The sequence below is a fragment of the Seriola lalandi genome, unplaced genomic scaffold (genome assembly GCF_002814215.2).
Source record: "Seriola lalandi dorsalis isolate HSWRI2012SDOR001 ecotype SW California unplaced genomic scaffold, Sedor1 jcf7180002054562, whole genome shotgun sequence".
NCBI classification, from domain to species: domain Eukaryota; kingdom Metazoa; phylum Chordata; class Actinopteri; order Carangiformes; family Carangidae; genus Seriola; species Seriola lalandi.
Window position 1 is genome coordinate 208,044 of NW_019525115.1, and position 12,146 is coordinate 220,189.

Sequence of the window (12,146 nt, forward strand, 5' to 3'; positions counted from 1 at the left end):
GGAAAAAGATGTTGTGTCTTGCATATTTTAAAGCAACAAGAGAAGGGAATGGAAAGTGCTGTTGGGGTTTTAATACACCAAGTTGACAGTTGGCCATCAGGGGCTGCTGGGCATGTGTTGAGCATTCATATACATTTTAATGTCTGACACTTTTGGTTCTAGCCTGCCCTTTACAAATCAGTGAGAGACCTGTTATTTTTTTTTCAGATTAACAAATAAATCATAAACATCGATTTATTAGCAAATTTTTTTTCACCCCTGTTTTAAGATTTTCTTCTTACAACAGCAAAAGACCAGAAGTAAACACTTTATTATACGGGTCCATGATTTCCAAATACTTAATTTTTAAGTTACGTTTTTTCCTTTATAATATGGAAATAGAAATGTCCTTGGAAGACACATAGTTTAAAACAAAGTCAATATTCATTCATTATTCAGTTATTGTTGGAAACTTCGAGACAAATGTACCTTTTTGCTTCCCTATGTTTTTTTTAAAATTTGTTTTCCACACATATATCATGTAGTTATATTGTATATTGTCTACCATTAGGCCAGTGGTAGTTTTTCTTCTGCTTTGCCTCACTGTTTGTTTTAGGAATACAAACTACTGACTAGTAATTTCCCTTTTATTTAGCCACAAAACATATGTTCATGTTGGTGATCAGCTGGCTGTAGTCCTTGTGGTTTACGAGCAAATGCAAAGCATTGAATCAGTCGGCCTTTGTCAGTGCTCGTTCTCTGTGATGATAATAATAGTTAGAGACTGATATATGACCTATGTTGGAGGAACAAGAGGGAGAAAGGATGATGTAAGTCCTGAGCCTGTGTCTCACTCTCTCTTTGGTCTTTCTCTCCTCCTCCCCCTGTACTTGTCTTTTCTCCAGAGGAGTTTGAGTCATTAGCTAGCTTCCTGTTTTAGCTCTGTTCATCTCTCTTTGTCTCTGTGGTCTCCCTCTTTGTACTCTTCCCTGCCTCTCTCTATCTCTCTATTTCTGTTTTCCCTCAACCCCGTCTCTTAGGAAAAGATGAGTAGTGCTCTGTAGTCAGGACTTAGTCATAGCCTTCTGTTTCTGTTTTCTGTTGCTTGTCTTCAGTTGCACGTCTGCCTCACTTGTATCTGTAGCTGTTGTTAGTAATTTTTCAGCAAAGGAAAAAATACGCTACTGAGATCAGATAACGACAGAAGTGCTTTCCGATTAACATTCCTCAGTGTAATTACAGCATAATAAACATGCCTCTGTATTCCTCTCTTTCTCTCTTTACAGGAAAGATGTCGGTTTGAGGCGTTTTTTTCCAAAAGACCTGTTGGATTCAGTCAAGGTGAGAGTCCAGGAGGGAAAAATCTCCTTATAAGTTATAAATTCATCATTTTCTCCTCTTGAAATATTTGTGGAAGAAATAGTTCAGTAAGAGGATTTATGATTAAAATCTTTGGTGTCCTGGTAGGGTAAGTAAGTCATGCTTCCTCCACACTCAGCAGCTGCTATCATACTGCTCCATCTGCCCTGCTGGAGTTACTCAGTTACCACAAGAAACAAAATTGTGTGGTTTTATAGGCAGCTCCCTCCTACAAGTGAAGGCTCCTCTGAACCAGTTTTTGAATGTGTTATTTGATGTGTTGTCAGACTCCGTCTGGTCTGGCTGACAACATGTGAAGCAGTCCAAGCTTTCATCCACTCTTGGATTCAGCATCCAAGAATTAAGATGATTAAGAGAATGAATAGGAGAATAATATACTTTTATTGGAAAACCTACTGACATACTCTTTATAGATGAGGGTGATGAATATAGTTTTCAACATCCCTGTTCTCCAAGCTTCGCCCTTTAAAGGAACTATTTTGAGAAATACCCACATTTACATTCTTGCAGGGAGCTAGATGATAAGAATGACATCACTCTCATGTCTGTCCATTAAATGTGAAGCAACAGCTACCAGCCTCTTAGCTTAGCTTAGCATAAAAAATGAAAACAGATTTTATTACCTTTAGTCAGAGAATCAACACAACTTGAACTTAGATTGAAACACTGTTGTTTCTTCAGTTTAACTGTATTATGATTTAGGGGTTTCTACTGAAATGTGTTTCACCCTGATTTGTAGCAAGTCTTCTGCACCCATTAGTCACATTGGTTGGGAGATGTGTTAAAATAGAATCTTTGACAGATTTTGATTGTGCATGTTTGTCTGTGATGGCTGGGTGCGCTTGCATAATGAACAGTGTCTGTGTCAGTGATAAATTTACGGCACGCGTTTAAGGGGAGTGTGTGTGTGTGTGTGTGTGTGTGTGTGTGTGTGTGTGTGTGTGTCTGTGTGTGTCTGTGTGTGTCTGTGTGTCTGTGTGTCTGTGTGTCTGTGTGTAAAAAAGGCCAAGTGACCCGAAAAGGTCTTGATGTCAGCAGGCGGGCAGACAGATGCTCTGCAGAGGGAGAGACTCTGTGTGTGTGACCCTCGGGTCATGTTTAAATGACGTTACAATGAGGAGGGAGGGGGAGGCGACATTGTGCCCCCCCCCCCCCCCCCCCCCCCCCGGTCTGTTAAGCTCTGCTGACTCCGCCTTCATCAGCTGCCCAACTACCTTCTCTCCTCTCCTCTCCTTTCCTCTCCTCCTTTCTCTCCTCCTTTCTGTCATTTTCTGCTGCTTTTGAAGACATGACATCAAACATTCGCCCTGAAGCCATGTCATGAAGATGCACACAGTGACACACATAACACACATATATGAGCAGTCAAACATCCAATAATTGCCTGATCTGACTTGATTGTAGATGTCTGGACTGTTGCTATAATTTAAGAATGGCTTATTGGATTATTAGTACAAAAAGAGAATGAGTAGAAGTATTAGTGACTTACATTTAATATCAGGAATTGTAGAGAAGGTTTGAGAACGATTGCTTGAGTTGCAGTTGCAGTTATTTTGAAAATCTCCAGCTTCTCAGATGTAAGAACGTTATATTAAACATGTTTAAAAAAAATGTATAATGGACATTTTTCACTTGATTGTGTTATTTTTGCAATTGTAATGACTATTTTATAGACCAAACGATTGATTAGTCAAGAAAATAATCAACAGATCAATCAATAATGAAAACCATCAACCAACAACAATTTGCAGCCCTGATGAGGTGGTTGTGTCTCTCTTTGAGTATTTCTGTGTACATGTACATATTCATATCATGTATTATCAGGTAAAAGCAGTTGTGGTAATATTAATATTGAATTTGTGTTGGAGTTAATGAGAGAGAGAGAGACAGAGAGAGAGAGAGAGAGAGAGAGAGAGCACAGCTGTCATTCACGTTTCTGAGGTTCACTCTGGTGAAAGGGAATGGTAGTCATTTAATGGGATTATTCTCCCTCCATGGACTCAACTTCACGCACGCACGCACGCACGCACGCACGCACACACACACACACACACACACACACACACACACACACACCCGTAGAGCAGATGGCTGTGGTAGTAAACAGTGACTGATGTTAGCTGTTGTAAAGAGCAGAGTCTGTTCATTCATGTTGACAGGCTTGACACCAGGTTTAGTTAAACTGACCTTAGTGGCGTTGGAGATCAGAGTGTGATCAACCAGCTCCAGCTTGAGCTGAACAGTCTGTTTTTCTTGTTGGAGCAATAACACATTGAAGCATTGCAATGAGATTTATTGTAAAAAAAAAAAAATTCATAGTTCATATGTTTACGATACATATGTATTAGTTATCTAGAAATTAATCTGCGTTTAGAACTGAGATGACTGCAGGCCTAAAAATATATAGTACATACCAGGATCCGAGTGTATGAAATGACTTTGAGAAATTTAAATCAGGTTTGGAATAATGAGAAACAGGGATTATTAGTAAAGTCTTTGATTTTGTGTGTTTTTAAAACGAATATTTGTTTAAATGCTTTGATGAAGTTTTGTTAATACAGGTTACGGTTATTTAATTATTTTGAGTGTCAGAAGAATGATCTTTTCTCTGTGATAAAGTAGACGTTTTACCAGGAGAGGACACAACATAGTATTGGACTTTTCTGCACTGGAGGCACAAAAGCAACTTGCTGAGATTAAACTATGACCAAAAGTCCAAATTACTTCCAACCACTTTTGGTACAAGTCACATCTTATGAAGCATAGAGACGTAATGCACCACAGCCACCATTCTTCGGCTGTATACAGTTTGATGGATTCTATCAAAATAAAAAATAAAAACATGTGTACTGTACAACTGTGTAAGTGCTGTGACTGATCAGCCGAGGGGTCTGCCTGTTGCTATTGTGAGGTGATAGCCACGATACTTCCTCTCAGGAAGGGTGGACACTTGGGACTGACTCTGTGTGTGTGTGTGTGTGTGTGTGTGTGTGTGTGTGTGTGTGTGTGTGAGTGTGCTGGAATTCTAGGAATTAAAACAGTGATCCTATCAGCAGCTTGAAGAACACACATGAGCACACACACATTATATTCTGTAATCGCATGTGTGTTATGACATCTGTGGAAATGACACACAAACACTCACAGAGCTGAACACACAGGAACATTGCAGATAAGTGTGTGTGTGTGTACATGTACGTTTTCGTGTAGGTTTGTGAGATTTTTGATACCTTCAGGCTCAATGAGTAGACTGACAACAGGGCTCTGAAATGCTGAAATAAAGTATAGATATTAAGGCTTTCACTGTATTTACAAATAAAAAAACGGCAATGGAAATAGACAGTGTCTGAACACAATGGATATTAGAAAGAAATTATGGCCTTAGCCATTGTTGTATGAATGCTTCTGCCCCTAAAAATACACACAAGGGGTTATAAATACTGGACATCCTCTAATAATATGATTTTTAGTCCTCATTAGACTCAACAGAAATTAGTCAATTGCTTGTGTCCAATTATGTTATGTTTGTAGTCAATAAATCAATGTGATTGATACACTCTTTGTAATAATAGTTGTGAAACTGCTCATTTATTTTGTGCAGCTTGACCTTAATGTGGTGTTCTGGTCTACTGTAAATCTGCATGTTTTTTTTTATTTTTTTAAGCCTGGTCTGTAATGCACTAAATCCCCTTTAATCTTCATCTTAATCTATATATGGAGAGCTATTTATAGCTCGGATTTGTCCATACAGTGCATGTGCTTGTGTGAATGTGTATTTTCATACTATGTACTGAATGTGTATGTATTTTTTGGATCATACTGTCACCCTTATACATTTTAATATCCTTAATACTGCATCTTTGTGCTTAGATATATGTAAAGGCCAGAGATCATTGGGGGGGAGGGGGGAGGGGGGGTCAGAAAGGTCAGAAAGGTTATTTGTTAAATCCTCATAAGCCATGGTGTTTTAAGATATACATGACATTTTGAGGATTATCTACAGCATCCTGTGGTTGTGTGTGCATGTGTGTATGTTTTGTATCTTTATGTTTAAAATGGAGAAGTATAGAGAGGATTGTAAATGACAGAATAATGTTCCTAGATGGATTTTCTTTCCCATCTGTCTCGTCTTTGGTGACACAACAGACTTGAAAAAAAAAAAATCAAGTCTGAATTGTGATTGTAATGCCAGCAGAGAAAATGCAACTGCCACTCTGAAAAAAATCTGTAAGAGCACTTTCAGCATTTTATAGTGAGATCTAAGTTGGTTTGTTGATGAATGGACAGACTCTTTGATGTTTATTTGAGTGGTAACTAACAGATCCAACGTGTCTCTGTTAAGATATTGATCTGAACTGAGAGTGGCACTAGAATGAAGTGCTGAGGTCAATTTGATTGGGACCAGAGATGACTATTAGTCAATCAATGTCTTCCTCTCTTAGTGTCCTGTCACTCTGTGACCACACAGAAAAACACACATACATGTTATCATGCACTTCTCTCTCCCAATTGTAAAATGTGCTGATGTAGCACCTGGATAACATTTAAATAAAATTACTTTTTGATCTTAATTTCCTTCATCTTCTCTTGGTCTTTTTTCTCTTCAGGCTAAAAGTCTTCGCAAGTTGATCCAGCAGACGTTTAAGCAGGTGGCCAATCTCAACGATGAGCAGTGCATCCTGAAGTTCTTGGAGATACTTGTGCCAATCTACCGTTACGACAAGGAGTGCTTCAAATGTGCCCTTGGGGTAAGTTTCTTCCATTCTTGCCTCCACTTTGCTGTGTCCTGCTGTTCTCTGAAAACTCTGGTTAGTTGTGTTAGGTTGACCCCTTTTGGTAGCATCAGGTCTTGCATGGGTCGAGGATGTGACGCTGTTCCACAGAGAGTGTCTTATGAGCTACTAATGAGTAAATGAATGACATTTTCTTATATTTATCTCCACCTCTTCCTGTGGCTTATTCTCTCCCTCCCTTTTCAACTCCATGTCTTTTTCTCTCCTAACAGTCCAGCTGGGTGATCCAGGTGGATTTGGCTATCGGGCCAGAGGATGGGATCAGCTACCTCACTGACAAGGGATCCACGGTGAGTTTCTTTCAGCAGCACCAGGTTTATCACAGATCACAGCTTGGTTTCTACTGATACTGTTCTTGATAGTATTTGAACCAAAAGGTAGCATTAACTTTAAGTGAAGGTGACACTACTGGCTTGGCTCCAGTCATGGCTACCACCTGTTCATGTGATTATGAAGTAACAGGATTAGGTTTAGCAAGTTAACATGATTTCATTTCTACTCTTTCTCTTCTTTTTGTCCCCAGCCTACCCATCTAGCTAACTTTAACCAAGTGCAGTCCATCCAGTACTCGGCTATGGAGGAGAAGGACAGGAAAGGCATGCTACAGCTCAATGTAGCTGGAGCTGCTGAGGTACTGCCAGTCGGTTTGCCTTACTGTCTGCCCGGCTGTATCTTTCTCTTTATACACTGAATGGATTTACTATCTATAGGTGCTGAACATATTTTTTTTTTTAAATTTAATGAGTTGTAGCAACTCAGAGTAGTAATCAATTTTAGCCACCGTTTTTCTCATATAACAGGAGAGCACCCTTTGCTCCTTTTAATGCATTTCACTGTGGTGTACCCTACTTCACTTAAAGGTAGAGACTTTCTACTGTACAAAGAATGAGTTTCATTCAAATGAAAAAAGCGTCATCTGTGAGTTTAGTCGGTGTGTCCAACCAAAAACAGAGAGCAGAGACACAAAAATGCTGTGTGCTGTGCTTCAAAATACAGCATTAACTATCAGTGTCTGCAAACATACAAGCTGCATGCATTGGACCCTGTTATGATTATGCTAATGCTGGTCAAAAAAACATGTATTTCTGTGTTTTGTATAGGTTGCATATAATGGCTCTAATCACAGAGGAAGGGTTTTTATAACGTCTCTCTGTTTTAATTGGCATTTATAGTATTGGATTTACTTACCTCTCTCCCTATGTGGGAGAGAGGAGTTTTCCCCTGATGTATGAGCAATGGGAAACCCCCACTGTGCTGTTATGTGTAAGAGTATGCCTGCGTTTCTTGAGATAAAGGCTCTTTGTAACAGGCCCGGCACTGTGTGTGTGTGTGTGTGTGTGTGTGTGTGTGTGTGTGTGTGTGTGTGTGTGTGTGCATACGCAGCCTCTTACTGTTACAACAGATTCACTGACCATGGCAGAAAACTTGGCTGACTTGATTGATGGTTACTGTCGGCTCGTCTCCATGGAAACTCATTCCTTCATCGTCCGAGTTCAGAAAGGTATGAAGCTGTAGTTTCCTCCTTTTCGTCCAGCTCCACAGTTTCCCAGAATCATGCAAAAACATAAACATATTACAGATAAACATGACTTAACTACATAAGGACAGAAGAAAGATTTTTGTGCTCAATAGTATATCCAAGTTTATTTAGACAGAGAAAAACTGGGATCTCTAAATTTTTGTGTTGACAATGACAGTTAAACTGTTATATCTGTGTTTCTGTAATTAGTTGTGCAGTGCTTTTATTTGATAACTATTATGTGATACTGTGCTGAACTGCAGCTCTAGTCCCCTACTATGAGCATGCTTGTTGTATTTTAAATGTACCAGTTCAGATGCTGAATAACAAATGTATTTTCTATGCAGAAGAGGCTGTGGTTATGTGCTTTGTGCTGTATTTAAGGTCCTACCTGAATCATAAAACACTCTAAAGTGTTATAAAGAGTTATTTACTGTGTTTTATAATAATCATTCTTATCTGGATGATGTGTGTTTTTGTCCTCTAGAGGGAGAGAGAGCGCTGCCTTCCATCCCGAAGTAAGTATCTGTCACCAATCTTCTGTCAGAGCTGTAAATCATCAAATCTGTTGTTTTCCTGTCTGTTCTACGTGTACTTTGTATGTTGACTGTGTATAGTGATTTTCTTGTAGCCTTCCTAGTCCAATCACACAATTTAGATTTTTTTTAAGACAAAAAACTGATGTGTAGAAGTTATAATAAACACAATATCCCAGTCAGTGTAACAATACAGGACTGGCACACTGCCATGCATATAGTATTCTGGTTTTTTTAAATGCCAACACTGATGGTAAATACTTCATTCAGTTCATGAGCATGTGCGTTTTAGAGCCTCCTCCTCCATTATCTGTGAAATCCTTGATGTCAGAGTTCTTCTGAAAACAAAAGGGCCTGAGTTATTACACTGTTTAAAAGAACATTAAATCAGGCGTATGGACTTTCAGGACAGTGTCAGGTTTAACAACTATGTTTAAACATAATCACTTTCCAGAGAATCTAATGTTGTTCCTGTTCCTGTTTTGCAGAACAATCCACTTTGACATTTCTATTAGGAGACTTATTGTGCCAGCGTTTATACAGTGTCACTTTGCTTATAGCTGTTCAGCTTGGTATAGTGGTTTGACAGCCAAAGGAGCAAATTGTAGGTGATGCAAAATGAAGCAGAATTTCTGTGTTAAATGCATCTTCTCAACTCATGCAGGTAATGATGAATTCAGAAGTGTGTGATTTTACAGATTAGGGTAGAGCGACAGAGGCTTGCTTAACAGAAAGCATAATAAAAAACTAATAATAGGGGAAAATGGAGGTAGTTCTCAATTATTACACTTCCAATTAATTCCACGACCAAATGACATAGTTCTTTCCAGGAAAAAAAATATATTAAGTGTTACCTTGCCTTTTTCAAATCTTGGAATTCTGTTGGAAATGAGGACTTTCTGTATTTTGTTGATGCATAAATACATCAAAACCAAAATGCCCCACAACTACCCAAATACTATTTAACCATAATTCAACCCAAGGCTTTTTTACTGAAAGCCAATGTGAGTGTTGCATCAGAAAGGAACAACCAAATATATTCAATGTTTTTTCTCCAGAATCAGCCTTTTTTGGAGTTGTGACTCAGGATCCGCAGGCCTTCAAAAGATTTTTAGGGAAAACATTGTGACTTCAACGTAGAGCTGGTTGTGTTTGTTTATCTGTGACCGTGGCAGCCTGGACGTTGGTGTGGCCACGTTTCACTGTCAGTTGTTCAGATTCAAAAAACTTTTAACTTACTTTGGGTCATTTCAACTCAAATCTCTCTTTCTCTTTCTCTCTCTCTCTTTCTCTCTCTCTCTCTCTCTCTCTCTGTCTTTTCTTCCTCTCTCTCTCTGTCTGTCTCTGGTCAAATAAGGAGATAAGTTTAGGAGCCAAATATTTTCCACTTAGGGTTTTTAAACACTCTGCTACTCTCCTCCTCTTTCTCTCGGTCTCTCACTCTAACTTTCTCTCTTTGCTCGGTGCCTTTCTTTTTCTCGCTGCCCGTTGTGGTCTGTGATGTAAAGATAGTAGTAGAGCTCAGATGACACAGACAGAGAGAAACCACGGCAAAGGCAGAGAGATAATTGAAACAGTACGGATTCATTTACTGACAGTGATAGCAGTTTTTCCAGCCTACAGTTTCCACATTTAATCTTGATGCTGGAAATTGCTGATATGTTTTGATTTAAAATTGGTATGTTGAAGTTGTTTTACCTAAGTCTTAACCTCTTTGACTAATGTGCAATTTTTGCCTAATTTCCAATATTGTCCTTTGTTTCTTCTACTCTAGACTGTCGAACAATGAAAAAAAGTTAGAAGCAGTCAGGAGTGGAGTAAGAGCGATCTCCGTCTCAGGTAAGATAAAAAAATGATGCACACAACTCACAAAGTGACTGGTTTAGCGGTGAGATGAACACAGGCTGTCAGCTACTTTGGCTACAACTACTGTCTTTCTTTCTGTCTTTCCATTTCCTCCAACATCTGTTTTTTCTCTCAGTCATTTTTTTTTCATTTCATCTCTCATTGTTTTCTCCTCTGGTGGGACTGCCTCTCCCTCCCTCTCTCTCTCTCTCTCTCTCTCTCTCATCCCGTCCTCTCTTTGTTTACTTCCTCCTCTCCCCCTCGGTCATTCTCACATCTCCCCCACTGCATTCACTCTCATCCATTCACTCTGTCTTTTTTTTTTTCCTCTCACACTCTGGTCCTCTTTCCCCCTCCTCATTGGCTGAAGACCTAGTGACATCGACACCTCCTAAGCCAACCAAGGCGCGGCGTTTCCTCCTCCCCTTTGTCTTCTGTTCAGATTCGCCGCCCAATGGTATCGTCGGCACTCATTGGACAGTTAGTAGAGGAGCGTATCCACAAAATTGACATGTGGTGGAATAAAATGCCTAATATGATCATAATTTTTATTGGGTAACAGAAAAACCTCTAGAGAGGCAAAAGAAAAGTTTTACTTAAAAGTATTACTTAAAAATGCCCATTCAGAATATTGACACAAGGACGCTCTCTTCTACGAAACTGTCTTTGTCCTCACCGCATGTTTGCTTTAACTAATTCAGTGTTACACAAAAGAGCGAACACAATTTAACTACAATAACAGGTTGTGTGTTGCTGCCTATAACCAAGCCGATGGCGTATTAAAATGGAACACAAATGACGACGTCTCTGAGAGGTATCTCCTGTAAAACCTGCGGTTCGTGTGTATTTTTGGTGCACTAGTAATTGTCTTACTTTCCATAAGTAAACGGTTTTATAGTTTTATATTTCACAATTAAGAACATGTTTTCAGTTTTGAGCTTACCTGCTGACAAAGACTACTAATAGTTGACATTTTCCATTTTCCTCTTGGAAAGAGCCTGTAGGGACACAGAGTAAAATGTTTCTCTCAAGTCTCTGTTCAGTGCATGCCTTGCTGTTGAGGTCACAGCTTGGTTATTTTTAACCATTATTTTCAGTGTTTTATGTCAGTTAATTCAAAGAGGCAGGGCTTTATTCGTGGCAGGGTGGCCAAGTGGTTAGAGATCGTTCTTCCATTAAAAGATTGGGGTTAAACCACCAAGTATCTGCCCTGTTAAAATGTCTTTGAGCAACTGATCACTACCAACTCGTGATTGTTGTTCTGCAGCTAAGGAAGATGACAACAAAACTGTTTCTCTTTTATAAAAAATTATTTTCATCAGAGTATAAATGCATTAAAGCTATGGGTCATTGTTATTCGGCCAAAATTCAATCCATCTATATACGCGTCCTATTCGAAGGTTGACAACCTAAGTGGGTCAGAACATGTCCTCGTGTCTCCATCTGTGGCTTTGGCAGCTGTCATCAGCCGCTCGCAGGACTGCTCAGAGAAAAAGTTGTGGATCTGCACAGCAGCTGCTTTGTTGTTGAAACGTGAACAAACGATCCAAACTTTTCCTTCTGAAGGCTCTAACTGCGACACGCAGGCATGGTCGACATACCACTTTTAAAATCTCAAATTTTACTGTGAACTATGGTGATTCAGTTGAACTGGCAGTAACAGCTTTATTTTTGTAGTGTATGTGTATGTGTCCTGTATTTGTCATTTTCTAATTGTCCTACAGCTCTAAGAGCAATCTTAATGATTGCAGAATGAATCTACAATCATTTCCAAAGCATTTTAATTTATGATGCTTTTGAGGAACACCTCTTAATTGTAAAAGTCGTATTTTAGCAGTGTATAAGCCTGAAGATACTTTTGCGGAAACTAGCCCCCGATTGGAAATCTTGAGTAAGTAAACGACTGAAATGAACAGGGGCCTGACTATAAAACAATCATCTTAATTCTGAAAGACACAAGCAGCCAATGCAAGGACTTGGAAACAATAATACTCCTCCTGGTTCAGGTTAAGATTCTTAGGAGACCATTACAGTAATCCAATCTAAAAGAATTACTATATAATTCCACTACTCCTAAGGAAAAAAAGACCATTT

General features: G+C 39.1%; 1 protein-coding gene across 10 annotated transcripts in view; it reads left to right on the forward strand.

The window, feature by feature from the left end:
• ptk2aa (protein tyrosine kinase 2aa) overlaps positions 1 to 12,146 on the forward strand; it is a 53,320-nt gene that overhangs the window by 17,797 nt on the left and 23,377 nt on the right. For 7 of the 10 annotated variants that reach the window (XM_087176610.1, XM_087176612.1, XM_087176613.1 and 4 more), the window contains exons 7-13: positions 1,266 to 1,320; positions 5,967 to 6,107; positions 6,365 to 6,442; positions 6,676 to 6,783; positions 7,536 to 7,653; positions 8,159 to 8,189; positions 9,982 to 10,046. In XM_087176610.1, the coding sequence (XP_087032736.1) occupies positions 1,266 to 1,320; positions 5,967 to 6,107; positions 6,365 to 6,442; positions 6,676 to 6,783; positions 7,536 to 7,653; positions 8,159 to 8,189; positions 9,982 to 10,046 (596 nt within the window). Of the gene's footprint in view, positions 1 to 1,265; positions 1,321 to 5,966; positions 6,108 to 6,364; positions 6,443 to 6,675; positions 6,784 to 7,535; positions 7,654 to 8,158; positions 8,190 to 9,981; positions 10,047 to 10,422; positions 10,510 to 12,146 lie in introns of all 10 variants that reach the window. The other 3 variants (XM_023416221.2, XM_087176609.1, XM_087176611.1) reach the window with 1 other exon arrangement.